Source organism: Dromaius novaehollandiae, chromosome 23, assembly GCF_036370855.1.
Source record: "Dromaius novaehollandiae isolate bDroNov1 chromosome 23, bDroNov1.hap1, whole genome shotgun sequence".
NCBI lineage: Eukaryota > Metazoa > Chordata > Aves > Casuariiformes > Dromaiidae > Dromaius > Dromaius novaehollandiae.
The window spans coordinates 11,242,677-11,269,437 of record NC_088120.1 but is presented as its reverse complement, the minus strand read 5'-3'; the positions used below and the strand labels follow the sequence as shown (position 1 = coordinate 11,269,437).

At 54.3% G+C, this 26,761-nt stretch overlaps 3 protein-coding genes across 13 annotated transcripts in view; all 3 read left to right on the top strand.

Moving 5' to 3' along the window:
- FHL3 (four and a half LIM domains 3) overlaps positions 1-5,655 on the top strand; it is a 32,390-nt gene extending 26,735 nt beyond the window's left edge. For 5 of the 9 annotated variants that reach the window (XM_064525288.1, XM_064525292.1, XM_064525293.1 and 2 more), the window contains exons 2-6: positions 579-763; positions 847-1,021; positions 1,678-1,847; positions 2,148-2,334; positions 3,635-5,655. In XM_064525288.1, coding sequence (XP_064381358.1) covers positions 608-763; positions 847-1,021; positions 1,678-1,847; positions 2,148-2,334; positions 3,635-3,786 — 840 coding nt within the window. In that variant the 5' untranslated portion in view covers positions 579-607 and the 3' untranslated portion in view covers positions 3,787-5,655. The remainder of the gene's footprint in view (positions 1-578; positions 764-846; positions 1,022-1,677; positions 1,848-2,147; positions 2,335-3,634) is intronic. The other 4 variants (XM_064525294.1, XM_064525289.1, XM_064525291.1 and 1 more) reach the window with 1 other exon arrangement.
- A 2,306-nt stretch (positions 5,656-7,961) lies between these two features.
- On the top strand, positions 7,962-16,874 carry SF3A3 (splicing factor 3a subunit 3). Its single transcript, XM_026103686.2, has 17 exons — positions 7,962-8,154; positions 8,279-8,326; positions 8,476-8,528; positions 9,036-9,141; positions 10,009-10,081; positions 10,474-10,565; positions 10,834-10,916; positions 11,301-11,439; positions 11,753-11,821; positions 12,176-12,243; positions 12,672-12,779; positions 13,111-13,180; positions 13,896-14,060; positions 14,178-14,288; positions 14,745-14,835; positions 15,803-15,858; positions 16,566-16,874. Exons 1-17 carry the CDS (start codon positions 8,059-8,061, stop codon positions 16,641-16,643), a joined length of 1,506 nt encoding a protein of 501 aa, XP_025959471.1. The 5' UTR covers positions 7,962-8,058; the 3' UTR covers positions 16,644-16,874.
- A 1,019-nt stretch (positions 16,875-17,893) lies between these two features.
- LOC112985213 (uncharacterized) lies at positions 17,894-26,279 on the top strand. Of its 3 annotated transcripts, none has more exons than XM_026103674.2 (9): positions 17,894-18,066; positions 21,401-21,470; positions 21,857-21,916; positions 22,386-22,534; positions 22,753-22,851; positions 23,056-23,209; positions 23,669-23,739; positions 24,381-24,476; positions 24,593-26,279. In XM_026103674.2, exons 2-9 carry the CDS (start codon positions 21,434-21,436, stop codon positions 24,851-24,853), a joined length of 927 nt encoding a protein of 308 aa, XP_025959459.2. In that variant the 5' UTR covers positions 17,894-18,066; positions 21,401-21,433; the 3' UTR covers positions 24,854-26,279. The 3 variants fall into 3 exon arrangements, with proteins under 3 accessions (XP_025959459.2, XP_064381357.1, XP_064381356.1); XM_064525287.1 differs by lacking the exon at positions 17,894-18,066 and adding an exon at positions 18,085-18,249; XM_064525286.1 differs by lacking the exon at positions 17,894-18,066 and adding an exon at positions 18,277-21,192.
- Positions 26,280-26,761: the final 482 nt, after the last annotated feature.

The window sequence follows — 26,761 nt, the reverse complement described above, 5'->3', positions numbered from 1 at the left end:
GAGATGCTGTAAACTAGATCAGGCAAAGCACGGGCTCGCATGCTGTGAGGAGAAATTCTGCTGTCGGTCCAGGGGGCACGCTGAGTTTGGGTCGTGAAGGGGTTGTTGTTAGATTTGATTGCCCTCGAGGTGGCTGTCCCTCCTATGCGGCAGTGGGTGCACACCCACATGGACCTGTTTTGGGTGCTAAATCAAAACTTTTCATGTAAAAAGATTTTCTCTTTTGGTCATAATTCACACTTTGTTTCCCAGCAAGGAGACAGGCAGTAAGCAGTTCATTTGCAAACTTAGGTGTCTGGGTTTCTCTGAGCGATGGCTGTTGGTGCTCCAGTTGTTGTACTCAAGTATAAATCTGAAGATTCATCACAAGCCCTGAATGCATGCAGCAGTTTCTGGAAGCGCATGCAGCCTCGCGTCTCTGTCCTGTCCTGCTGGTGGCCACTGACTGGCCCAGTGCCATGCAGTGCCGTCCTTGGCGGGGATCTGCGGACCTTGCCCTCCGGAGATGGCAGGGATGGGCAGGAGACGTCTCCGGCAGTGTGGGCTGATACTGATCCAGCATCTCTGTTATCTCCTAGCAGGTGAAGGAGGCCCTCAGACTGGCACCATGACGGAGTGCTTTGACTGCGACAACTGCAAGGAGTCCTTGTATGGGCGCAAGTACATCCAGATGGACAATGGCCCATACTGCATCCCCTGCTACGATGCCCACTTTGCCAACACTTGTGATGAGTGCAAGGAGCTGATCGGCCATGACTGCAGAGTGAGTATGGGACCCTGTGGCCAGCAGGCCTGTCCCCTAGCCACTTGGTCCCCGTCCTCCTCATCTCCTGCTGTCTCCCCCAGGAACTGTACTATGAGGATCGCCATTACCACGAGCATTGCTTTCGTTGCTTCCGCTGTGACCGCTCTCTGGCTGACGAGCCGTTCACCTGCCAGGACGAGGAGCTGCTGTGCAATGACTGCTACTGCAGCGAGTTCTCCTCAAAGTGCGTTGCCTGTGAGAAGACGGTCATGCCAGGTAGGAGCGTGCAGAGCCAAGCGTTGCAGTTGTTCCTAGTCCCGGCAGTGCCGTCTGGGGCGGCAGGGTTCAGTGCAGGGCAGCAAGCAAGAGAGCTGAGCTTTTGCCCTCTGCCCCACCGCGCTGCACGGAGCAGGCTGGGCACTTTGCTTTTCTGGCAAGACAGCGGGATCCTGAGCTGTGATCACCGCAGCAGCCCTGTGTCTGCTCTCCTCTTCTGTGGGGAAGGGAGCTGGGGAGGAGATAGCAAAGGGCTTCCTGGGTATTTTCTGACGTGTGCTGAGAGGGAATGGCTGAAGGCTGTGAGCTTCCCGGAGACGGTCTGGGGCAAAGGCGTGTCTTTGCCCGGCCTTTCCTGCACCATCTTCAGCTGTAGGTTACAGCGGGCTTCTCGACCGCAGCCTGTGTGCTGGTGCTGGGGTGGGGGCAGGTTCCCGCAGCCCTCCCTGCCCTCCCCGTGCTGCGGCAGGGGTGGGCTCAGCCCCCGCCTCCAGCTCTCTGCGGTGCCCCTGCGATGCCGTGTCACTCGGTGACCGGGCAGCCGGTGAAGAGCCTGGTGTGCAGGACTGCACTGTACCCCGCGCAGCCGCTTCGGGTCCAGGGTGTGTGATCTGTGCTGCGCCCTCGTGTCACACTGAGAGTGGCTTTCTCTGCAGGCTCCCGCAAGCTGGAGTACAACGGGCAAACCTGGCATGAACATTGCTTCATATGTAGCAGCTGCCAGCAGCCCATTGGGTCGCGATCCTTCATCCCAGACGAGAAGGATTATTACTGTGTCCCCTGTTACGAGAGCAAGTTTGCTCCTCGCTGTACTCGTTGCAAAAAGGTATGTGTGGCCTGGCAGCCCAGAGGCCCCGAGCTCTCTGTGTTCCCCGCTCCCGCCGTGAAAGGCTGCTGTAAACGTGCTGGGTGGGGGTGGTTCCGGTGTTGCTCTGCACCACATCTTAACTAGAAAGGGAGAGCAGAGGACTCCTGCACGACCCAGCTGCTACCTGCAGTCAGTGACGTGGGCCCAGCCCCAGCCGGAGCAAGGTTTGGACGCCAGCACCCGCTCGCTGCTGTTCGTGTGCTGCTGCCTCCTTCCCGCAGTGCCCCTGTGTCACCAGTGCGTTCTTTCTTCCCACAGTCCCTGACCAAGGGAGGAGTGACTTACCGGGACGAGCCCTGGCACAAGGAGTGTTTTGTCTGCACGGGCTGCAAGACCCCCCTGGCTGGCCAGCAGTTCACCTCCCAGGACGACAACCCCTACTGCGTTAAGTGCTTTGGGAACCTCTATGCCAAGAAGTGCAGTGCCTGCACAAAGCCCATCACAGGTGAGCGTGCAGAACGCCCTGGTTATGGGGCGCTTCTCTCCGAGCAGGACGTGACTCAGCTGCCCGGTTTGCAGGCCGGTGGTGACTCCTCTGGGTGAAATTGCCCTCTGGAGTTCGCACGTGACCCAGGCCCGTGCGGGGCTCTCCCAGGTGCCCACCGTGCAGGCTGCTAGCGAGCCGCCAGGCTCTTCGGGCTCCCTGGGGACAAGCGCCGGTGAGCGAAAGGTGCTCTCAGACACGTTCCCCAGCGAAGCAACGGCAGCTGCTTGCCGAGGGACCTGCGAGAAAGGACTGCTCTGGGGTAGTGATCCGAGGGCTGCTCGTATTCCTTCATCTACGTATTTAAAGCTGAGCTGTGGCCCCTTGGGGGGAGCTTCCTCTCCCCGGGTGTGCGGGGGTGAACGTTCCCAGACGAGCCCTCGCAGCGTGATCTCGTGTCTCTAGCTTGCCTTGTTTGGGGCTGGTTGCCACGTTACAGGTCCTGTAGAAAGAGCCCCGACAGACAGGGAAAACCAGGGGCTTCCCGCCGTGGCTGGAGCCGCAGCTGTGCCGCAGGGGGGTCTGGACGTGCCGGCCCTGCCACGGAGCGGGGAAGCAGGGCTCGCTCTTCCGCAGAGGCCCCTGAGAGGGTCTGGCCGGGTCGCTGTCCTCCCCCACCTGACCTTTCCCTTTGCGACTCCTCTCGCTCCGAGAAGGCAGACGGAGCCATGAATCAGCTGGTGACTCAGACGCGGCTCCAGCCGGGGACAGAGCAGCTCGGGGCACCCCGCTTCCTGTCTGCTGCTCGCCAGCGCGTCCCCGTCCCGGCAAAACGGTCACAGCCCGCAGGTCCGACCGCTGCCCGGCCGCGGAAGGAGGTTGCCCCGGGGCCTCCGCGGGAGCCCGGGCACGGCGGGTGGCAGGAGGGCTTTTCTCGGAGGTTCGTTAGCGGTTGCCTTGGAAGGGGCTGCTCCAGGCGTCCCTGCCGCGAGCGCCTGCCAGCCCGGTCGTCGGTGACGGTGACAGTGACGGTGTAGCTGTGCTCTGTGCTCCTCTCTGGGGAGGGAACGGTGGTTCTGGCCCAGGGATCTCAACGCTGCAGAATTCCAGTGTGAAGTCATTTTGTTCCTCCTCGCGCCCCGTGTGGAGCGGGGATGCCGGTGCCAGACGTGTTTAATGCAGTGGGGTGTTTGGGTGCCGCAGTGCAGGGATGTGTGTGAACACCCGACTCGGAGAAAAGCAGGCCAAGACTCATTTGTGTGCAGGAAGCTTGTCCTAGTTTCTCCAGCAGTTTTAACCCTGCCCTCTGTCCCTCCTGTAGGCTTTGATGGTGGAAAATATGTCTCCTTTGAGGACCGTCACTGGCACCATAATTGCTTTAACTGTGCCCGCTGCAAGACCTCGCTGGTTGGGAAAGGCTTTATCCCTGACAACGATGAGATCTTCTGCCGCGACTGCAGCAACGACCTATGAGCCTCCAAGCACGCCGCGGGGCAGGGGCTTTCTCTATTCTTCAGGGTCTTTGTGCCAAATATCCCCAATACCATTTCACGGGCAGAGCACAAGGCACAGGGGATGAGGGCTGACCCCGAGCCGCGGTGTGTTCAGGAGGTTCTTGTGCCCCTCCCTGAAGGCTAGAGTATGCTATGCTAAGGCTCTGTGCAGAGCCAAAGCTAAATAAAAGTTGAAAAAGGAGCTTTAAGATCCCCCATTATTTAGTCTTTCCTTTTGCTTCCTGTCTGATTGGGCACTAGCTGAGCCCAGGGCCCCCAGCTGAGCAAAGGGCAGGCAGCGCTGGTCTGCTGGATCTGCACGCTGGCAGCATGTATTCACTCCTCTCTTGCACAGCGCTGATTTTTCTCCTTTCCCTGTGTGCTCCCTTTGCTCTGTGTGATCAAGGCAGCAGCTCCTGGACCACGCAGCTTGGCCTTGCCAGCCTGTGTAGTGGGTGGCTTTGCAGCACAACCTTTTCCCTGCGCGTGGTTTGGCCTGGGGCACTGCATGACCTGAGCCCGAAAGGTTCTCCCTGCCCCATCTGGGAGGTCTGGGGACACCGTGCTGGAGCACGGCCAGAGGAGCATGCATCACGCCAGATGGGAGACAACCCCAATTTCTCTAGCCACCTCACCTTTTCTGAGCCCAGACCCTTTTCATGTCTCCATGGAAATGCTCCCACTCAGATGCGGAGAAGGACCTGGGACCGCCAGCAGGCATGGAGCACTCCAGCCCTGCCGCCTTTCTGCCCCGTTCCCGTCCTCCTGTCTGTGCCTTCATCTCCCCCGGCCGCCCCTGTTCTGCTCAGCCCTGAAGCCACGTTGCAGCTGTTTACATGTGTGGCCATGTTGGCAGCTACCTGAGCTAAAGCTGGTGACGCTGCATGAGACACTTCTAGCAAAACGGTGGAAAAGGGTGTTTTGGAGGCTGTTAGAGCACTGAGGGTTTTATTCCTGCTCGTTCCCTCTCACGAGGAGCTGCAGAATAAGGACTGCCTTGCCGAGCCCAGCCAGCAGTGACACGAGTATCACCAAAGACATTTCATTAATTTTGGGGAGGGGAAGAGGTGTCTGCAGGCTGCTGCTGTGCTCGGTGGCACCTGGGGCGGTTGGAGAGGGGAGGGCTTGATGGTGGGTGCGAAGCAGGGCCTCCCCCAGCCTGCTCCTGCCAGGGCCGAGTGCTCGCAGCCAGCAGAGTAAGGGGCTCCGGGCTCCCTGGCCATGCTCGTCCCCAGCGTGTGTCCCGAACAAGAAGCAAAGCAAGGGTAGCATCTGGGCTGCAGCTTTGCATCTCCGAAGTCCCTGCTTTGGCCTTAACTGCAAAATAGCACCCAGGCTGCTGAGCCCTCCCGGTGTCACGCGAGAGCCTGTGCTACCCTTGCCCGTGGCTGAGCCAGCCCTGGGCCCTCCATGGTCCCTCTGGGGACTCGTGCCTGCCTTGCCTCTATGTTGCCCTTGCTCTATCTTGCTTGGGGCACTTGTGCCAAGCCTGCTTTCTTGCTTAGCCGCATGCTTTTCTCAGTGCATCTTCCTGTGGGTTTTTTTTTCTTCCTTTTGTACTCTCTTGTCATGAATATCTGTCATTTTGTAGCCAAACTGCAGGATGAAGGGGCTAGCCCCCCGTCACAGGATTCACTTACGAGCGGGGAATGTTATGCATGTTGAAGAGTTATTACTTCTGTATTCAGATCCTTACTGAACCCTCGTTTGAAAGCTTTGATGCAGGCAAATCAGAGTTTGTGTGTTCGCTATTCTAAGGAGCTTGGAGCAGTCTCTAGAAGGAAGTGTCCTAAACCTCAGCCTCCTGTATGTTTCCTAAGGCTTTATAGAATAAATTGTTTTAGTGACACTTGCTTTCACGTGTTTCTCGGGCAGCAGGGTGGAGCGCTGCCCGCGTGGGTCTTACAGCTCTGTGCTCAGCCTTGTCCTTGAAACGCAGAGCTGGCTCGTGGCTCCCTGCGGGCATCTCCCCTAGCTCTGCACTGGGGACGGGCCGGTGTCCCCCGTGCTCACGCACCCCCCCACCCCCCCAGTCCGTGTGCCCCAGCACCGGCTGTGCCGTGGCCGTGTTGCGACACCGGAGCGGCAGCTCCCGCTGCCTCGGGGGCAGCGAGGTCCCACGCGGAGCTGCCTGTCCGTCCCCCCCCTACCCCCGCCGCAGAGCGGATGCAGGCAGGACCTGGCCCGCGTGGGGCCGCGGGGCCTCCGCACTGACGACCCGGAGGAGCCGGCCTGGATCACTGGGACGCTGAACCGCGTCACCCCGGGGCAGAGACGCGTCCCCTGCCTGCGGTCCCTCGGGAGGAGGGTCGGGGGGACGTTGCTGCAGTCTCGGCTGGAGCAGCGATGGGCTCCTCCTGGCAGCCTTTGCCGCACCGCTGCGCGCTCATTGCTTGCTTTATCAGCTGGGGACCCATTTATTCCCCTAACATCTGCAACTATTTTCCACAGATTCCTTTACGTTTACTAACAGCTGCCACGACTTCCTCTGGGCTTGCCGGCCCGAGCCCCCCGCTCCGGCTCCGGCTCCCCCTTGGCGCAGCAGCATCGCTCCTGCGGGAGCTGCTGCCGCCGGCCCGACGGAGGCGGCCGCACGGCTCGTGCCGGGCTGCGGCGCTGGCTCTGGGCGTGCATGGTCCTGGCTCGTTCAAAGGCTCCTGCAGACGTTAGCGCCGGCAGCTAAAGGGTTTTTTTCCATAAGATTTTGTTGCTGTTGCTGCCCTGTGACCTGCGCTGGGCTCCGATTTTGCTGCCGCTGGGCCTCAAGCAATGTGCAAACAGCTCCGGCCCTGGAGGTTTCCAGCGGAGTCTGTCCTCTAGCAGCAGCACCACAAACCCTTGTTTCTGCAGCGCTGTTTCCAGGGATTAACCACAAAAGGTTTCTGTACAAAGGGCCCCCGGGCTCCTCTTTCAGTCAGCCTCAAGAGCCTCACGTTTTTAGCCAAAAAAGGAAATGACCCAGCTGCACGTAGCGCTGGAACATCTGGATTTTATCCCTGTCATGAATGGGTCATGGATACGCACGGCCCAGCGCCTGATTTGCAGGAGGGGGAGGGTGATGTCATGCACAAACATCCCCCGAGACTCCGGAGCGCGGGTCAAAAACAGTCATGAAAATATCATTAAGCGCAGGCTAACGGTGGGCGGGGGGCGGCAGGGCCGGGCCCGCTGGGGGGGCTGGCGGGGAAGGGGGTCTGAGCCCCTCTCGCTCCAGCCGAACGTCCCGAGGGGCAGAGGCCGAGGGGGCTCGGGGCGGGAGGAAGGGGCGGCAGCGCAGCCCCCGGGAGCCGTTCCCGGGACGTGGGGCGGACAGGGACAACCGCCCCCCGGAGCAGGATGGAGCAGGATCTCTCCCAGCCCGGCCTGGCCCGGCGGCGCTGCGGGCGGCGTGGCAGGAGGGGAGCTCGCGCGGGGCCGCTCCTCTCCCGCCTCGGCCCTCCTGAGGCCACCGGCCCAAAATACAGAGGCTGCATGGGACGCTGCTGGGCTTCAGCTCTTTTCCCAGGACGGAGTTTCACGCAAAGGGAAATGGAAGAACACTAAGTTCAGGCTCTTATCCCTGCTCTTATTTTTAGACAGGCATTCATGAGGAAAAAATGACGTGCTCAGAGGCAGCCTGTAGCGCAGGAGAGTGGCTAGAGACGATCGTTACCTCCAGTCTCATCCTCTCCTCGGCGGACTGGCCGTTCCCAGGGCAGGAATAAGCCTGCCGTAATCATGCCCCGTTTTTTTGTTGTTGCTTTTGGCTTAAAGTAATTCAGCACGCATGGCAGAAGAACATGAATAATTTATTTGTGAGCCACGATTTAATTACAGCTCTGTATTCGGCAGAGCGGGGGCACAGCCCTGGCACGACCCCTCCTCGGCGTTACGGTGGCTGTGAAGGCAACCGGGGCCCGAGCGAGAGCGGCAGGATCCGGCCGGGGTGTCCGTGGGCCTTCCGCCCCGTGCGTCACTCCCGCCTCCCCCGGGACACCAGCCCCCCCCGCGGCACCGCCCGCTGCCCGCCGACACGGACGGTCCCGCAGCGCGGCCTGGCGCGGCCTCCCCCCCCGCCCCGCCCCGCGCTGCCCCTCGCGGCGCCGTGCGCCGCCCCAGCACCCCGCCCTCCCGCGGCCGCCCCCCGGAACCTTCGCGCAGGCGGAACCTTGGCGGCGGGCGCGGGGCGGGCCGGAGCGCTGCTGGCGGGCGCGGGCCAGGCCGGGCCGGGCCGGAAGGGCGCAGCGGCGGCTTCCGGTCGGTGCGCGGGAGGATGGAGACGATCCTGGAGCAGCAGAGACGCTACCATGAGGAGCGGGAGCGGCTCATGGACGTCATGGTGAAGGAGATGCTCACCAAGAAGTCCACGGTGCGCACGCCGGGCGGCGGGGGCCGCGATGGGCGGCGGGGCCGGGGGCCGGGGCGGGGGCCAGGGCCAGGGCCAGGGCCAGGGCCAGGCCTGGGTCGCGTTAACCGCGCTTCTCTGCCTGCAGCTTCGCGACCAGATCAACTCCGACCACCGGACACGGGCCATGCAGGACGTGAGTGCCGGGGCCGGGCCGGGCCGCTGCCGCCCGAGCACCGCGGGGACAGGCCCCTGCCTGGCGCTGCCAGAGCAGCTGGGAGGCAGCGGGTCTGGGTGGCCGTTAATGTTCCCCTGTGGCATTTTGGGCTTTGTTGTGTTTTTTAGAGGTACATGGAAGTGAGTGGCAACCTGAGGGACCTGTATGATGACAAGGATGGGTAAGTGCTTGCACAGACACTTTACCTGGTAGTGCATCCACCTGAATGTCTGCCAGGTGCGTTTTACCTAGGAACCTGGAGGGGCTTTTAAGCCTGTTTTAAATACACAAGAAATAACGTTGGTGTTTGAGAACGTCGATCAAGTTTTGGAGATTAAACCTGCTAGAGCAGCGCCCAGATTTCATGCCGAATATCTTCATGTGGAATGATATACATATTTTGTCACTTTCCTGGTTTAAGTCACTGGGGGAGACCCTTGAGTCACCTTGAATGTTCTTAAGTGGAGACTGCTGCATTTTCAGTAGGAGATATGACCCAGAGTCTCAAAGTGTAAGCTCCTGAAGTGTGTATATAACTTTCTGAGGGTACTGAATATCTGATGCTATGCAGTCAGTCTTACTGCAGTTTCATGTAACTGAAATGCAGCACTAGGTATGGAAGAAGATTATATCAGCATAAACCTGTTACAGACTTTCTATTTGTAATCTTTTTTTCATGAACTCATAGCTTACGAAAAGAAGAACTCAGTGCCATTTCAGGACCAAATGAATTTGCAGAATTCTACAACAGACTAAAACAGATTAAAGAATTTCATCGGAAGCACCCAAATGAGGTAAGTGGTTATCTGCTTCCTAAGAACAGGTGACTTGTGGTCTGCTGGACTTCATCCCTACAATAAGCAGAATTTGTTTTGTTCAGTTTAGTTGACTTAATACATCATTTACAACAAATTTCAAAGTACTAAAACGTCACTTGGGAAAAGAAAATGTCTAAAGGTAGACAGTGCTTCAGAGGCTCTATGTAAGCTCCTGTGAGTGCTGCGTGAATAGGAGAAAAGGCAAGATGCTTACCATGTTCTCTGGGTGCTGTCTGTTAGTTTAGGAACACCCTGCAGCTGAGCTGGCATTCAGCCTTGCCTTTCTCCTGCTGGCTAACATCAGATTAATGGGTAGTGTCTTTTCTTCTTTGTGTAAAAGTAGTGGTGAAGAAATACTGGCCTGCATTGATGAGTTCAGGACCTCTCTTCCATACTCAGACTTATTTCTAATAGATGTGGAATAGGCAAAGAAATTTCTCTGCACTCACGTTGTAAAGTTGTTTGCTGTTCTGTCCTTCCAGTCTCTGCACTGAACTGCAGACACCTCCGATGTTGGCTTTTCTGCCCCTCGGTAGCAAGGACAGTCACCCTCTGCTATATAATAAACTCAGATATACAGCACGTATGTGTGCAGGTAGGGTGGCTGAGTGGTGTGAGTAAACATTATCCAAGAGGAACCAAGTACCCAGAATCAGTAGGGAGTTGGAATTTTTGGTTTTGTTTTCTTCCCTTTTATGGGGAACTAGGATTTGGAACAAGATGATCTTATACTGCACTGAATACCTTTTCAGTTACTAGGTTTGCTGCTGTGATTTCGTATTGATTGTCCTGGGACATTAGTTGAAGTAATCTTTTCTCTGAAATTTCTGTCTGCTTTTGAAGATCTGTGTTCCAATGTCAGTGGAGTTTGAGGAACTGCTGAAGGCCAGAGACAACCCAAGTGAAGAGGCGCAAAGTAAGCCTGTAGTTTTATTCTGAGGCTAGCTTAAGTAAAAATGTGGTGCTTGCTTGAGAGGAATTATTTAATGAACTATATGGTCTGTCTTGCAGGTTTCAGAATTCTACCTCTCTTTTACTAAATTACTTCAGAAAATTGTTCTTATTTCATTTAATTCCTTCTGAACCGTAGCCACTCTGAAATATTCCACAGTAGTGCTGCAAATGTTGTAGTGTGTTTACATAGAGAAGCAGCGAGGTATCTCATCACTGAGTATTCCTCTTGCATTATTAACATCTTGCTTAAGCATAAATTAATCTACAATTAATCCTTTTCAGATTCTAGCGCATGTGCATGATAGGTCAGGAAGCTTAAGCTCATAATAAAGCTCTTTGTAATCTCTTCCACAGATTTAGTGGAGTTCACAGATGAGGAAGGGTATGGACGATACTTAGATCTGCACGATTGTTATCTCAAATACATTAATCTAAAATCATCAGAGGTAAGTGCCTGCCTGAGTTTGGGGACATAATAGTGTTCCATTCTTCAGGACTTAGGGCTGTGGGTTTTTTGTTTGTTTTACATTGAGTGGTTTATTTCCAAATCACTATTTCAAAGTCACTTTATTGTACATACAATTTGACAGCATTTGAATTCTAAATGCTGCTTCATGATTCTTCTTTCATTCCCTTCAATTTATATTTTCTATCTAACACTGTTATAAATGACTGCCTGTGTATAAAGTCTGACTCAAACGTTTTTATTTTTAGAAACTGGATTATATCACTTACTTATCCACATTTGACCAACTCTTCGATATTCCCAAAGAGAGAAAAAATGCTGAATATAAGAGGTGAGCCTTTTTACCTACCTGCTTCATGTATGGCACTTGATCAGAAGGAATTTACTTCTTAAGTTTGCGACTGCTGAGAATACAGTTAGCCGTCAAGCTTAGCTGATGTAAGTTAAGCTACTGAGCTATAGTAACTCAATCATGTATCTGAGCCCTGAGAAAACATGCAGTACAACAGAAGTGTGGAAAGCCGTTGGGATCTTATTCTGTAAAGAGATCTTGCTCTATCCATGTGACTGTTGTATCTAGAAATCATGTTAAAAACTGTCATAATCTTCATGTCTCCCTTTGGTGTACCAGATGCAATTGTTCTCCAAAGATGTGATTGGAGAAAAACGTTAGGCTTTGACATTGAATTATCTGTGCTCGTGGTTACCCTGCCAGGTACCTTGAAATGCTTCTTGAGTACCTGCAGGATTACACAGATCGTGTGAAACCATTACTGGACCAGAACGAACTTTTTGGGAAAATTCAGACTGAGTTTGAGAAGAAGTGGGAAAATGGAACATTCCCTGGCTGGCCGGTGAGCAACCATTAAGCACATGTGAATGCTTCTATTTGTGATACGTTTTCTGCGAACCATCTGTGTCATCACAGAGTAATGTAGCAAGGTGTACAAGGTGTGTAGCTCCACATCACAAAGATACAGCTTGATACTAACTTGTATGTTCGTTAAGGTCTGCTTATTTGGAATTTTCTCTGTTATTCCATTGCTCAGTTTAGTGATAGGTTTTTTCTTTTTACAAAATGAATTGCTTTTCTTGAGGTTAGCGTATTATATTGCTTGAAGTGTTACATGATGTCTCAAAGATCTTGTACATGGCTTTTCTTGGCAGAAAGAGACCAGCAGTGCGCTCACTCATGCTGGAGCCCACCTGGATCTCTCAGCATTTTCTTCTTGGGAGGTATGTTTTCAGTACTCTGCACATAGTGCTAAATTTTGAACAGGTGGAACTTAGCCACTTTGTGTATCTTCAGAATTTTACTTGCTGGGCTTTCATCTCTGGCTCTGTGCTCTAGATAAAACTTTGCTTATGCAGATGGCTTACTTTCTTCCATTAGAGGGATGTAACATGAAATCTCTAGTGAGACTTGTCACAGATGGCGTTTCAATGAGATGGAGGAGCCCATCTTTGTTGACAGTCCTTTGGTGAATGCCGTTAGTTTTTTTTAATAGCTTAAAATTAAGATAAACCCCCATTGTATATGCTTAATAGCCCCTCTCTTATTGTGATTTTTTTTTTTTTTTAACTAAACAGGAATTGGCCTCCCTGGGACTGGATAGGTTAAAATCAGCTTTATTGGCCCTGGGTCTGAAATGTGGCGGGTAAGATGCAGTCTTTTTATAGTTCCTTTTCAGTTTTTGAGGGCTTTTTTTCCGTCTTGCATTCCTTTATGGGATACTTGTTCCGTCTTCTCTGTTGTACAAGAATTATTTTAATGACGTTTGAAAAGACAAAACATTGAGAATTAATCAAGGGATTCTGCTAAGGTACTATGCATTGAAGCATTCTGTGTACTGAAATCTCTTATGTAGAAGAATTTGGCCTAAAGAGCAAAGACAAAGATGTTTGATGTAAGGACTTAACCAAGTCAGACTCCTTAATGGGAAACATTCTCAATGGTTCTCAATGGTTTTCATATGAAATGTACAACCTCTTAAAAGCTCAGTTTATAGTTTTGTTGCATGAATTCAAATAGTTATTTTGACATAAATCTATGTTCTGGACTCGCCTCCTCCCTGCTTCTCTGTAGGACTCTGGAAGAGCGTGCTCAGAGACTTTTTAGCACTAAAGGCAAATCCCTAGAGGCACTTGATCCTTCCTTGTTTGCCAAGAATCCAAAGACAAAAGGAAGCAAAAGGTGAGTTCTTAAAGGTCATTCTCAGGTTGTAATTGTTCCCTTCACTTGGATGAGAACTTATTCTATGAACAACACTTCTGTATAGTTATGACAGAGACATTCCTGGAGTATAAGAAGCCTTTCATGTTGGGCCAAATGATTCCTGAGCCAAATAGAAGATATTTGAGCTGAATGGTCTGTGTGTGTGTGCAGTTTTGTTTGTATGAGCTGTTTGGTGTGTGTTTGTTTGTTTGTTTGCTATCTACAAGTCAAACATCCTTAAGAAGTCAGTGTGCACATGGTGTTTGCAGTTCTGGAACGGGCTTCATAAAGTTTCCTTATCTATTTCCAGAGACACTGAAAGAAATAAAGATCTTGCATTCCTGGAAGCTCAGATATATGAGTATGTAGAAGTTCTTGGGGTAAGGATTTAATTTTTCTTTGAGCTTTGAGTTATAGAGCTGTCAAGTAGTAACTGGAAGGTCATTCACATCTTTGTGTGGTGCTTTCGTACACAGCGTATCCAGAAGAGAGCTATAAACATCCAGAGTCATAATGTTCAAGAGCATATGTTAACACTTTTTTTTTTTCCCCCCATCGGTAAATAGAGTCCGTTGACTTAGGGTTGTATTTCCATTAGCTAATTATTCAGCAGGCTTTTGCGTTTATCCCAGTTCTGGATATGAAGGCTACAGATTCCAGTGGGAAAGCCTCCCCCCCTCCCCCGACCTCGTCCTTCCAGCTTCCACATCAATGTAGAGAATTTCAATGTGGAGAGATTCTGTTCTACACCTAAGCCACAGGGTTCTGCAAACCTCTACTTGTTCTGCTGTGATAATTGCCTTAAATCCTTGCATTAGTTTTTGGTGGTTGCTTTAGCAGGGTGGCAATTGTCTTTAGCTCGTCATCTTGGAAGTGCATATAATACTGCAAGGTTTCATTCTCTTGAAGTGAGAAATATTGTACTAAAATCTGTTAGGTTGTTGGGCTAAGTAAAAACGAAAGTTCTCTGTTTAGTACTGTTTTTCATCTCTGTCCCTCTATATATTGAGGAAGTGTTTTGTGCTGCAAGAGTTTGCGCTTGTTTTGTTGCTATCATGTTGTGTGAACGTTTCCTTCTCTTTTCCTGCATTCTAGGAACAGAGACACCTTACTCACGAGAATGTGCAGCGTAAGCAAGCACGGACAGGAGAAGAGAGAGAGGAGGAGGAAGAAGAGCAGATCAGTGAGAGTGAGAGTGAAGATGAAGAAAATGAAATCATTTATAATCCTAAAAATTTGCCTCTTGGTTGGGATGGCAAGGTAATTGAGGTCAACTGCTCTGAAGAAGTGGGAGGAGATTTCACTGAATCCACACTACTTTTCTATTTGAACCTGCTTTGCCATTTGGCGTAATCTATGTTTCTTTTCCCTTGTCAGCCAATCCCTTACTGGTTGTATAAATTACATGGCTTGAACATCAACTACAATTGTGAGATTTGTGGTAACTACACCTACCGAGGGCCCAAAGCTTTTCAGCGTCACTTTGCTGTAAGTAAGGTTTTGCTACACAAACATCAGTGCTACTTTCAAATAATCTTGACAGTAAGTAACTAAAGAACTCCTGAAGTGTCTGAGTGGCACTTTTACCTCCATTTGAAAATGTGGGTCTGGGCTGATGCTGCAGGGCCATGGTGTTGGAATTCTAAATTATTATATTATGATCTGTTCTGCCAGTTTCTGTAGGGTCCCCTCTTGTTTGAACTCTAATTCCAATGCCCAGGTCTGATTGGTGCAGAGCACCCACTGGCTGCCAGTCTAAAATACAGAAAAATATTATTTTTTTAATATTTTTATTTTTATAGAGCTTTTTAGGACCAGTAGATTTGTATTTTGATAGTATTTGTTTTACCCTGTCCAGATTTTAATACATCTGGTTAGTCTCTGACATTGTGGATGAAGTGGCATTCCCTCTCATAATACTGCTCTCTTTCCTCTGCTCCTCAGGAATGGCGACATGCCCATGGAATGAGGTGCCTGGGCATTCCCAACACTGCGCATTTTGCCAATGTCACACAGATCGAGGATGCTGTTTCACGTAAGCAGTCATGGCATTTCTTTGCACAGAACAGGGAACATGCAGAGTAAAAATGGCCATATTAGCTCTGGCCAAAAATTTTTCTTACTCTTGTGGCCAGAGACTAGTTTTGTGAGAGAGTGTAAGAAGCAGGGCGTGTGTGGGATGATCCTTCCTTGGGTCATCCCTTCCTGCTCTTTCAAGGGAGTGGCTTTTTTCTCCTTGGATACCTGTAGGAGCAGATGCTTGTTAGGACTGCCAGTGAAGTGTTTATTCACTACAAAGTGTTTTGTCTGTGATGCTTCATGTATGGAATCTCAGCCCAGTGTAACAGAACAGCATTTTTTCAGACAAAAGGTGTCTACATGGTTCCAAAATGTATATAACTTTTACTTAATTGGTGTGCATCACCATCTTCCTGGGGAAGCTGGAAAAACCTTCAGAAAGATTAAAGCCTATAGGGAGATTCTTGAAGCCTACAGCCTGCTTAGGACTTCTAGTGATTCTGATTTGATACAGCCAGTCTGTTCTGGTATCTTGAGGAGGGTCCCCCTGCAGATGTTATTTTTTGAACCCGCCCCACTTAGGCTAACAGATATAGGTTATGGTTCCTGGAGAGATACTGATTCTCACCTGGAAGAAGCCATGCAGGGAAAAATCTCAATTTCCCAGACAAGCTATTGTCATCTTATTTCCTTTGGAGCTAGGTCTCTGAAGTACTGTTTTCAAATCTTTGTCTTTTCTGTCCCATCCTGAATGTCCAATTTAAAGCCTTGTTTGCTTTAATTCTGTGCCAGAATTTCACCAGGGAGCATTACTAAACTGGACAGAAAGATAATACATTTGTGACAGATAGTAGATACTTTCCTGGGTTGCTGAAGTGATGAGGAATATTTAGAAAATAAAATGTTGTGTATATTTCACTAGATTAAAAGCTAATTTTTCAAGGGAAATGGCATTCGGATCCTGTATGACTTTGTATTTACAGTGTGGGCAAAGCTGAAACAACAGAAAGCTTCGGAGAGATGGCAGCCAGATACAGAGGTGAGATGTTTCTAGAAGCATTTGGATGTTTCTAGTGTCACGTACTTGGGAATCCCCATTTACTCTGCATAAACTGGGTCTGTCGAAAGAATTTCTAAAAGAATCTGATGCATGCTGGAAAGCTAAGTAGGAACCTACACTGCTGGTTGCACAGCTCCTGTTAGTGGTGGTGTTTGAAAAGCACTTCATATGCTGCACTGGAAAGTAGTTCTGAGAGGACAGATTGAGCCCTTTGTCTATGTAAGTGTCTTTTAATACATTGTTCTATAATATCGAAGTCATCTTTGTTTCGTGAGAAGGAGGAGGAACTGTTTTTTCGGAAGGGTGTGTTCACTTACATTAGCTCCTTTTCTTAAACTTCTGACTCAAAACATTTTTCAGTAGAATGCAGGGGGCTGGATAACAGAAGGCTCTGGAGTGCGGTGAGAAATGTAGCCTGTAATACAGTTTATGATTATTCTGAGTCTGGATAAGCTGTGATAGGTAGAGAAGTGTAAAAGTGTTTCATGCTCCTGTACTGCCCTTAATTGCTAAGATTAGCTCCTATCATGTGGCCTGCTGGCAGATCTACTGTATACCTTCATGTAGAGAGGTTCTTGGTGGGAAGGTCATGTTGAGTAGAAGCTGCTGGAGCTAAAATTCAAATGCTGTGATATAACCTGAGTCAGGCTGTGTTCAATACTTCTAAACTGTTCGTTCCATTCTAGGAGGAATATGAGGATTCCAGTGGGAATGTGGTGAATAAAAAGACGTATGAAGACTTGAAGCGTCAAGGGCTGCTGTAACGTTTCCCAAGCAAAGCATTTCACATCTGAAAATCAAGTGGAGAAGAGTCAGCAGCTCTGACTTCTTCATTTTCTGTATTTTCTATTTTGCATGGATATAGATTTCAAGAATACTTTATAGAATCACTTTCTAGTAAGCCCCTTGTGAAAAACGTACTTGTGATAGTTTAAAACTTATGTTATTTTATATTAAAAAAAATGCTGAAAAATAAACTGATTTTAATTTAGGAAGTGCTGAGAAATTTGTCTCCTTTTATATGTTGGAAAGAAGGGATTAACTTGGTTATGGTATTTTTGAAAAGCCTTTTGCATGGTTTGAATTGTCAGAAATAATTGCTTCTCTCTAATTCCAGTTTTGATATAAATTTTTATGGTGAGGATTGACCTTATTTTAAAGCACACATGAAAATTTTGTGCTTAAAATGAATAATGGTCCTAGTTGTCCCACAGGACTGGAGTTAAGCTGCTCAGTCATGGGAACCTTTGGGTTTTTTTTGCTTTACATTAGGAAACTGCAGTAAAGTAAAAGACTAGTGGGATGTTAGGAAGTGGTTTTGAGGGCTCTGTGTGTGTCTAGCTCTTATCAGCTTTATAGGAGCCTTTTATCTGTACAGTCAAAACTGATGGCATCTACCAGAAACAGATAAATGTTTTCAGGGTGTTGTCCAAGCTCTGGTACTGGCTCTAGTTAGATATAATCTGCTATGAAAAAGTCTCTGTTAATTGGTGATGGGAAGATTTCCACCGATGATGACAGAAATCTTAGGAGACAAAGGCAAAAGAGGTGTTTATTGGAGGTTTTTCTTTTCTTTTTTTGAAATTGGTATCTAGTTTTTCCCTTATGTGAGCAATTAAAAAGTTTGAACTTCCTGCTGTTAGCTTGTACGTAGGATTCTGGTGTTTCTTCTTGCTTTAGTTACTTGTTGATTTATGCCCTAGATGCATTGAGGATCCAATATTGATGCTGGACTGCAGTTTGAAAGTTGGTTATGACAAGAAATGGAGCTATGTCCTCCCTCTGCAGTGAGTGTGAGGAGCTTAATAATTTTGATATTTATGGGCAGCAGATGTGAAAGGCTGTTAATATAGGCAGGCATTCCAGTTTCAGTCTCACCTTCGTGAAGATGCTTTTCACGAGGCTTTGGAACAGGTAGAGAGAGAAAAAAACAACTTTCCTCTGTCGTCACTCTGCAGGGCCATTTGCATCTCCGAATCCAGTGGAGCAGCAGGTAACAAACACCTCTCCCTGGGTGATGGTTTGCGCAGGTGGTGGTTGGCAGGGGTGGAGCTGGTCGCTGGCACCAAGGTGCGAGCCAGTGCTGCAGGCACCCGCGGCAGCTGCCGGTGCGCAGTAGGCACTTCACCCCTACCAGCAGCTGCAGGCTTTCGCCGGTGCACCGGGGCGTCGCAGAGCAGACACAGGGTGAGTCGATGCCGTGGGCTGTTTCCTTTCCCTGCTTTTCGGGAACGCTGCTTTGCTTGGGAGGAGGCTGTGTCTGGTGGTGTTTGTTCCTAGCGTGTCCTGGAGCTGGGTCTGGCCGTGCTGGAGCGGCACCTCACTGGCAAGGGCTGCTCGGTCTGTAGTGGCCGTGGTGAAACAGCAGAGGTAACTGGTGGCTTTAGCTCCCATCTGCTCGCGCGAGGTACAGGAGCGGCTAGGAGAACTTGTGGTGATCGCCCTGCTGTGGCTGTGCCGCCAGCTCAGCAGAGTCCAAAGGGAAGAGGTCGCGCTCTCCCCAGGTCTGTGGCCTTTCAGTGGGGGCTCTCCCGTCTGCAGGGAGTCTCCATCTCAGCAGCGTGCAGCCTTGTCCCAGGTGGGGTGGCTGCTCTCACTGGGAAGGTGGGAGAGACGCCGGTCTGCACAGCTTTCTCGTTCACGCTAGACGAACCACCTCAGTGGCTGCTACAGATGCTTCACCACTCCCGGTCCTCAGGGAATGTTGGCCAGGCCCAAGTCCGAAGAAAGGAGGGGAGAGTTTTCATCCTCCTTTGCCCTGCAGCCTGTTTGGAGTCGGGTCTTCACTGTTTCCCCCGCTAAACAGGTAGAGAGGTGTTTGTTCTGAACGAAAGCAGAGACTTGCCCACAAAGGAGACCTGGGTGTTACGGGAAGTGCCAAAAAGGGAAGAACTTCCCAAACCGTGGGGGCAAGTGCCAGGGCAAGGGGCTGCGTGCTGAGACGCTTTGGGCCTGGGGCTGGACAGCAGTGTGGAGACACGTGCGAGAGTGTAACCAGGAGCCTCAGAGCAGAAAGTCTCTGTCCACTGAACCTGCTCCGGCCGGAGGCCTGCTCACAAGTGCAGCTGGCGAGAGCCTGTTCTCCCTGCAGTGGCAGAGCAGCGGCTCCCGGAGCCACCCCGGAGCACGCGGCTGTTCTGAGGGGCAGCAGACGCCGTTGCAGACCTGTCTCCTGCCCAGCTTGCTGACCTGTGTTACCTTCCCGGCTGCGCCTCATGGTTTCTGTGCTCGCTCCACATCCGGAGCTGTTTGCAGCGCGGAGGCTGGAGTGGGAATCGCTCCGTGAAAGCGATGCGTGTGCACCGACCCGTGCCGAGGTGCTGCGGTCGGGGCGGGCAGGGAGAGGGGAGGCACGCGGTAATGGGGAGGGAAAGGCGAGAAGGATGTGGCTGTTTATTGCGAGTTAATCAGAAATATTTGAGCCTTGGCAGTGACACGGCTCTTTATGATCCAGAACATTTCCACCTCTCGCTAGGGAAGGCCACTTTAGCTGTAAATGTTGCTGTTTATGTTCCACATGAGTTGTGTGCCAGAACTAATAGGCCCATGTGTTGCTTTTTGCCAAGTCCTGAGGGCCTGTGGCAGTGGCATGTTTGGAAACGGGCATTTTTCATGCGAGACTTTATTCATGCACAGCAAGAAGAGCTGCTGTGCAGGGTCTCTGCTGCTGCCCCGAGCTCTGCGGTGCCGCTCGGGGCTGCGGGGAAGGGTCCTCCTGCGACAGGCGCTGCAGCCAGGGGCCAGCTCTCCATTTGCGGTGGCAGCATTGCACTGCTGTGCGGTGCCCAACAGCAGCAGGAGCGAGCGTGCGCTTGTGCTCCCGGCCCTTGTCTGCAGCTCTGTGTATTACCTGCGAGGACCCGGTGGAGGGTTTCCACATCAACCAGGAACGTGCGGCTTCCTGGGGGAGCTCTCGCTTGCGAGGAGCCGTGCTGTGCCCCTGGGCCTGGCAGCGGCAGGTTGCTGGGCGGCCTCGGGGGTTTGGAGAGCGTCGCGGGAAGGAGCGGCACGGCTGGGTGTGAGGCCATTCCGGGTCTGAGCCCGGGGGCTCAACGGCCTCCCCTGCAAACGTGCTGCTGCTGCGCGCAGCGCTGTGCTGCGGCCCCGCGGGCTCCGTTACGGGGTCTGGCGCAGGGCTGCTACCGCGCAGCGCGAGACCAGGGGACAGCGAGGAGGGCGCTGGGTGCCTGCGCAGCCCCTCCGCGGGGGCTGCTCCCTGCGTCCTGCCGCGGCCGACCGCGGAGCACGGCCAGGCGGGCTGCGCCTGGGGACAGCAGCCGGCAGTCGCAGCACTGGCATGAGCAGGGATGAGCATCCAGCACGCGCGTCCTCTCCCCTGAACGTGCTCGGAGCCTTGCGGCGCAGAGGGGCTCCTGGCCTCCGGCACAGCCGGAGCACCAATGGCCCACGCGGAGGAACAGGCGCTCTGGGCGTGCTGCTGCTGGCTCGAGAGCCACCGCAGGGGAGGCGGCTGCGCTGGAGAAGCTGCTGGTCAGGTACCTCTGGCCATGCCTGGGGACCCAGCCCTGCTCCCTGGACGCAGCTGTAACTTGTAGTTTGCAGACGCGCGATGCTGCCGGTGCAGCCCGGGGGCACGTGGACGTGCTGGCCAGCACCGTGTCGCGCGGCTCGGGCACCCGCCAGTCCCGGGGGAAGCCGCTCCCGGGCTCCCTCTGCGCTCGTTAAACTGCCTCTTGCTGCAGCTGTGGCTGAGAGCCTCATCGCTGCTCCCCAGGCTCCAGGTAGGCCCAGTAACCGCGCTGGTCGCAGCGTCTGGCACGCCTTGAAGCTGCTCTGCCGCGCTCTCCAGAGCTGCGCGGCGCTGGCGAGGTTCCCTGCGTGTCTGCAGCTGCTGGGTTTGGGGGCCAGAACCTCTCCAGGCGTCGCTGGACAGGCTCTGCGGGCAGGGCTGGGTGCTGCGGTGCCAGGAGCTGGCAGCCGTGGAGGAACTGTGGCCCTGCAGCTCCCAGACTCGGAGAAAGAGACAGACTGTGCCTGGACACCGCAGAAGATGCCTGAAGGGCAGGGTAAAACTGTTAACTTAAATTCTCTGCAAAATGGCTCCAGGAAGTACCAAAAGATTTGTTTATTTACGTGTTACATGATTTCAGTATTGAGAGCCTGTTGAAATGACCTGGACTGCAGTTTTCAGAGATGCTGTTTGTGGGTGTTGTCACCGGCAAGGCACTTTCTCCTTCCTGCAGAGCGTGTTCTGCCGCCACAGGGACCAAAAACGAAGTGCTGAACACAAGCAGGGATTTTTCTGGTGCCTGCTGGAATCTGCAATAAGGCTGTAGAAAGCCCAGGAGAAAGGTCTCTTCCAAAAAGCCACAACAGGAAAAGTCTTCTCCACAGCACGTCCTGATTCCGTTTCTGTCCCCTTGTGTCCCCGTCCCCCAGCTCCGAGCTCTGCGCCCGGCGGATGCCGGGAGCGTGCGCTGCCGTGACCGCCGCTGCGGCGAGCGCCGGACTGGGACTGTCCCCTCTTCCCCGCCAGCTGTGACGGTGCCTCTCTCCCCAGGTCTCGCCGGGGTGAGGTCGCGGGCGGCTGAAGATGGGAGGCTGTGGGCGTCCCGTCCTCCCCGTTCGAGGTAACAGCGGCTCCGCGCCAGGAGGGGAAGCCGGGGTCTCCGGCTGGCGTCAGGACCGCTCGCGCTGCGCCGGGGGCCTCCCTGGAGCTGGGGGTGTCGCTGGGCCCGGGCAGGCAGGGGGTCCGTGCCGGCGGAGGGGAGGCCGCTGGGGGCCTCGCGTGCCGCTGTCTCCGCGGCAGGGCCAGCGCGGGGTCCCCGCTCGCGTGCGTGTCTGCGGGGCTGTCTGCCGCCGTCCCCGAAGGGCACCAGTCACCGCCTCGCTCCGGAGGTGCCGGCGGGGCAGGTGTTGGCGTTTCCCGCTGAGCCAGCCTTGCCGCTGAGGAGGCTCTCGAGGCTCGGAGCGGAGCGGCGGACGTGGTGGCTCAGTCCGCTCCCCTCTGCCGCAGGCCTGCTGCTCTGCGCCTTGGCTCTGCTCGTCTGCGCCCAGCACCCTCCGGCCGCAGCAGGTGAGCTCCGCGCCGCGGGGGAACCTGGGGCTCCTGCGGGGACCGGGGCAAAGCCGGCGTGGTGCAGCGGGGACCTTGTCCCTGTCCCCTCCAGGCTGTGGATGGAGCTGTGCTGGGGAACCTTTTCTCATGGTTTTGACCCCAGAAATGCCTGTTCTTCACATGCAGCATGGCTGGAAGGGAAAAGGAGACGCTATTACAAAGTCTGTCTGTAGCACTACTGCAGGGATCGCCTGGGCTGCTGCCTCTGGCCTGCTTGTTGTGCTCCCTGTTTGCCAGCTGTAAAGGGTCTTATGGGAACCTTTATTACTTGTTTGGGACATCTTGTCCCTTAATGCTATCCATATCCCAACCTCAGTATGGCTGATGCTTCCTGCAAATCCCTTTGGACTGTGCAATGGCTCAGGAGGGTCCGCAGGGCTTGCTGAGTGTGAGGTTGGTGTTTCCTTCACCGTGGGGGGTACTTTAGGTTTTCCAGAGTCCAGCGGTACTTACAACTCCTCCGCGGCCTCCAACTCCTCCGCGGCCTCCAACTCCTCCGCGGCCTCCAACTCCTCCGCGGCCTCCAACTCCTCCGCAGCACCCGACTCCTGGGTGGACGGGACAGAAGAAACACTGGTAAGGATGGGGCCGCGGCTCAGGCTGTTACGACCCCGCAGAGAGGGTCTCTAGCGTGCGTGGTGCCTCGTGGCCGTCGGAGTCCCACGGGAGCAGCTCCCTAGGGAGGGAGGGGAGCGCCTGGGGCGCAGCGGCAGCCGGAGGGGCCGTTCGGACAAGCGTAACGGCGGTGCTGCCCGGCGGCACCGCGTGAGCCGGGTTCCCTGCTCTCCGCGCAGCTCACCTGCCAGAGCTTCCGCTGCTCCGGGGAGAGGTGTTACCAGGACGAAGCCTACGCCAACGAAACGCTGACCTGCCAAAACGGCTCCTACTGTGAGGTACGGAGCTTGCCTCGCCGGAGGGCGGGGGCGGTCATGAGGGTGAAAGTCTGTTTCCCCTTCTTTATAGCAGAAATCTCCAGTAGTTTGTTAAGTCCATGTCGATCTCCTGTTTCCCTTCTCTCTCTTCATTGCTGTCTGTCAGTTATTTTTGCTCCTTCATCATGGCATCTCTTCACACTTTTTCTACCACTTTTTTTGCAGCTCTACCGATTCTCCAGCACAAACTACACAGCCGGGTGCACCCGCGAGTGCAGCGCGGAGAGGTGCAGGACCAACAGCAGCGTGAGCGTGCAGCAGTGCGCCCTGGACTGCTGCGACTCGCCCCTCTGCCTTCAGCTCAACGCCAGCTCCTATGGTACCTCCCCGCGGGGCCGCGGGGCTGGCAGCTGTCTCAGGGTCTGCAGTTGATCCTGCCGCACGCGAAGGAGGTGGGGTGACGCCTCACTGCAGAGGCCCGGCTGCGTCCCCGGGTTTCCCTGTGCCTGGGGACTTCACTCCGGGGACGCGCGCGGGGCAGAACAGGGCAGGAGGGAAGGGCCGGCTCAGCGGCCTCCGCAGCGGGAGGCTGGAGAGCGGCCCCGTGCGTCCGCCGTCCCCAGCCTCGGCTGACGTGCAGAGCGGGCGCTGGCCCGGCCTGGGCTGCAGGCCTGGCTCCACAGCACCAGTGTAGCCCCGATTTAGGCAAACTAGGCTGCCCCACAGCCCAGCGTGACCCTCTCGGATGAATCTGTCCCCAGGGCAATAGCCGTGGCCACGGGGGGCTCCGCACGCGGGCTGTGTCCCGAGCGCTGCCTTACTCGTGTGTCTGCTGCAGGTGACCTGCTGCCCAGCACCACGCCAGCCGCCACCACCGCCACCGCCACCCCCCGAGCTCCCGCCCGAAATGTAGGTATCGGCTGGACGCGGGGTGGCCGGCTTGCCCTGGCCGCAGGCTCCCCCGGCAGGCTGGCGAGGCCGGGGCCGGTGGCCGGCTGTGCCCCATCCGGGAGGGGCTGGGCTTCCCTGGGAGGTGGGAAGGGTCCACAGCAAGCCCTGTCCGACAGGCTCGTTTCCAAGCCAGCACTTACTGTTGGTGCAGGCGGGTTAAACCAGCTGCGTGGTGAACCTTCCTCAAAGCCGCAGCGAGGGTGCGGGGGGTTGGCGAGGCTTTGCAGCGCTTTTCCTGAGCCCCAGAGATGGTGGAGGGGAAGGTGCTTAGCTTTGCGAAGCCTTGTTAAGAGGAAGGAAAAGGAGGCTTGGAACTTGTCAGCCATGGTGGTGTTGCGGTAGAGTTTCCTGCAGAACGTGAGATGGGGAGCTGTTAGTCTTTGATCAGAGCATCTAAATTGCCCGAGACGATCCTTGCCAAATACCGAAGGACAGAGACGCCCGCAAAGAGGGGCGTTCCTGGCAGTGCCCCGACTCACGAAGGGGATTTGTGAAGGGCCTCTCGGGAAGGAAAGGCTACCCGAAATTCAGTTCTGCCCTGGAAGTCCTGCTCTCTGGACCGGTGAGTATACAGTATCTTCTCCGGTCCTCCCTTGTAGGGGAAACTGTGTGCATCGTTCTCCTGTCACGGGGACGGATGTTTCAAAGGCAAGAAGACTGTTGCTGGATGCACTGTCGGGCATGACTTCTGTGAGGTACGGCCTTGGGTCAGAGCGCAGGACAGTCCCTGGGCTGGAATCTGAGCGTCCCCATAAGGTGGGGGCCAGAGCCCGGGCAGTGGCCCGCCAGGCTGACGCCTCTCTCCTTCCAGATGAAGAAGATGGGTTTGGACTACGTGGCGGGATGTAGCAAAGCCTGCAAGACCGCCAAGCCGGTCTGTGCCGGCAGAATGAAGGCGACCTGTTACCAGGAGTGCTGCCCAGCTACCCTGAAGGCCAGCTGTCTGAAACTGGATGGCAAGGTTCACGTCAACGGTGCTGAGCAGCTGACGCTGGCCCCACTGCTGAAGCTCCTGGCATGTGGGATGCTCTTTCTTCTGGATTACAGGGTCTCTGCTTTCCTCTGGGAGTAAGCAGCAATCCTGGTGCTCCACAGCCTGCCCTTGAGCTCGGCAGCACTTGTTAGGATTCCTGTAGCTCTCTGACTTCAGCCAAGGCTGCTATCAGACGCCCCCCGTTCGGTCCATGTCCCAGGTCTCTCCTCCCCCTGTGCAGCACGTCAGTCCCACGGCGCGTCCCCAGGCCTCTCTGGAAACACCCGTGCGGTGGCTGCGGTTTGCTGGCTGGCTGCAGTCTCTACTCGTGTCGTCCCGCGCGATGCAGGGAAGGGCAGAACCGGCGAACGGCCCGGGAGGGGCAGGGGCAAGGGCTGAGCCCCTGCGTGGTGCGCGGGGCAGGGCGTAGGTTACTGGCCGGCCTGGGCTGTTGCTGAAGCTGCTTCTGAAGCACAGGCTAGGAAATCCTCCTTCCCCGGGGCTGCGCGTGCTGCATGGGAACAGAGCGCTGCCACCACTGCCGCTCCCCTGGTGGCCCTCGGCAGCGGAACCGGGGTGAGAGCTCTGCTGCGGGCACGGGCCGAGAGCTGCTGGCTCAGCCAGTCCGCTCTTCGGCGGCCGTTCTTGCTGTGGGTTCAGCGTGTTTGGCTCAGTAGTTGCCCTGCACAGGACCCCGTGCTGCTCCCAAATCCCACCTGCCATCCCCGCGCCCCGCTCGCACTCCCGTGCCCTCCTGGGAGCGGAGTCCTGGCTCCCGTTTGGCATCTGCCATTTCAGTGAGCTCTAAATGCTCCTAGTCGAGACTCCCCAGCGCCCTCGGAGGGAAGGCGCTTCGTCTATAGGCACTAGGGGAGCTACGACCAGGCGTTGGTCCCCGCCAGAAAGCTGCAGGCCTGTGAGACTTGCGGGTGAATTACAGCTTCTGAGAGCTGCTGCAACGTGCCTCTGCGCCACGGGGACTGCAAAGAGTGACCTCGGGTGAAGGGGCAAGGGGTGTTAAGCCTGTTAAAAACCAGAAAATTCTGCCTTGACTGAAGACATAGGGTTTGCTCTAGTTAATAATCTGCTTGCAGTGCAGCCTTTCTGGGCATCCACCTACCAATTAGTTTAAAATGGCTCTGGTATTGAAATACCTCCTGTCTGGATAGGTGAAATTAATAACACCATGCTTCCTCTCCAAATCCGAGACAGGAAAATGAGATTTCTCTGAAGCGTCACATATTTCAGATAATCCTGTTTCACATCTATGGTTCTCTACACCTAAAGATAGAGCAGGGAATTAGCTCGTAACTGTAAACAAACCACAGCCCCCCAGTCCCCTCCACTCCGCCTGTCACCGCATCACATGTCGCTGGTACCGCGCCTGTCACGCGAGGTGCCACCGGGCCAGATCCCCCATCGTGCACATGCAAACTGCTGTCCTCTACCGCTGGTGTCTCTTCCAAAGAAAAGATTGTGAAAGTGCAAGTATAAATTGAAGGTTTCAGTCCTGCTGGCCGCTGACCAGGGTCGTTTTGTAGGCGGCCGAACGCTACGTGACGTGGGGTAGGGGAGGGAGACCCTACACCTGTGGGTTTTACGGAGGCGGCAGAGAGCCAGCGGTCTGGTGGTGCTTGGCGTGCCTGCACCAGCAGAAGGGATTTGCTCGGAAAGCCCCAAAGCGCTGCCGCAGCGGAGCAGCCCTCGTGCAGGGGATGGGGGACCTGGTGGGAAAAGCTCCCTGAGACGCGCAGCCGGCCCCGCCACGTCGCAGGTGTCCTCCGCTGCGCCGGGCCGGGCCGCGGCCTCCATCAGCCTCCGCTCTCGAGCGCGCGGACCGCGGCACAGGGTTTCGGCTGTGTTTTTAACCTGCTTTAGGCCACAAGTATCGGTATATCAATCGCAAGTGAAGTTGGGGTGAAACCCAGCATTCTTTTCTCTTTCAAAAATACCACGTAGCACCACATTGCTCATGCTGAGTGGTTCATTGCTCATAGGAAACCCCAC

Excerpts from the sequence above, each read along its gene's own strand:
- SF3A3 (XM_026103686.2), top strand. The coding sequence starts at position 8,059 with ATGGAGACGATCCTGGAGCAGCAGAGACGCTACCATGAGGAGCGGGAG. Across the intron at positions 9,142-10,008 it reads ATCGGAAGCACCCAAATGAG|ATCTGTGTTCCAATGTCAGT; the intron begins GTAAGTGGTTAT and ends CTGCTTTTGAAG. Across the intron at positions 14,836-15,802 it reads GATCGAGGATGCTGTTTCAC|TGTGGGCAAAGCTGAAACAA; the intron begins GTAAGCAGTCAT and ends TTGTATTTACAG.
- LOC112985213 (XM_026103674.2), top strand. The coding sequence starts at position 21,434 with ATGGGAGGCTGTGGGCGTCCCGTCCTCCCCGTTCGAG. Across the intron at positions 21,471-21,856 it reads TCCCGTCCTCCCCGTTCGAG|GCCTGCTGCTCTGCGCCTTG; the intron begins GTAACAGCGGCT and ends CCTCTGCCGCAG. Across the intron at positions 23,740-24,380 it reads CCCGAGCTCCCGCCCGAAAT|GGGAAACTGTGTGCATCGTT; the intron begins GTAGGTATCGGC and ends CCTCCCTTGTAG.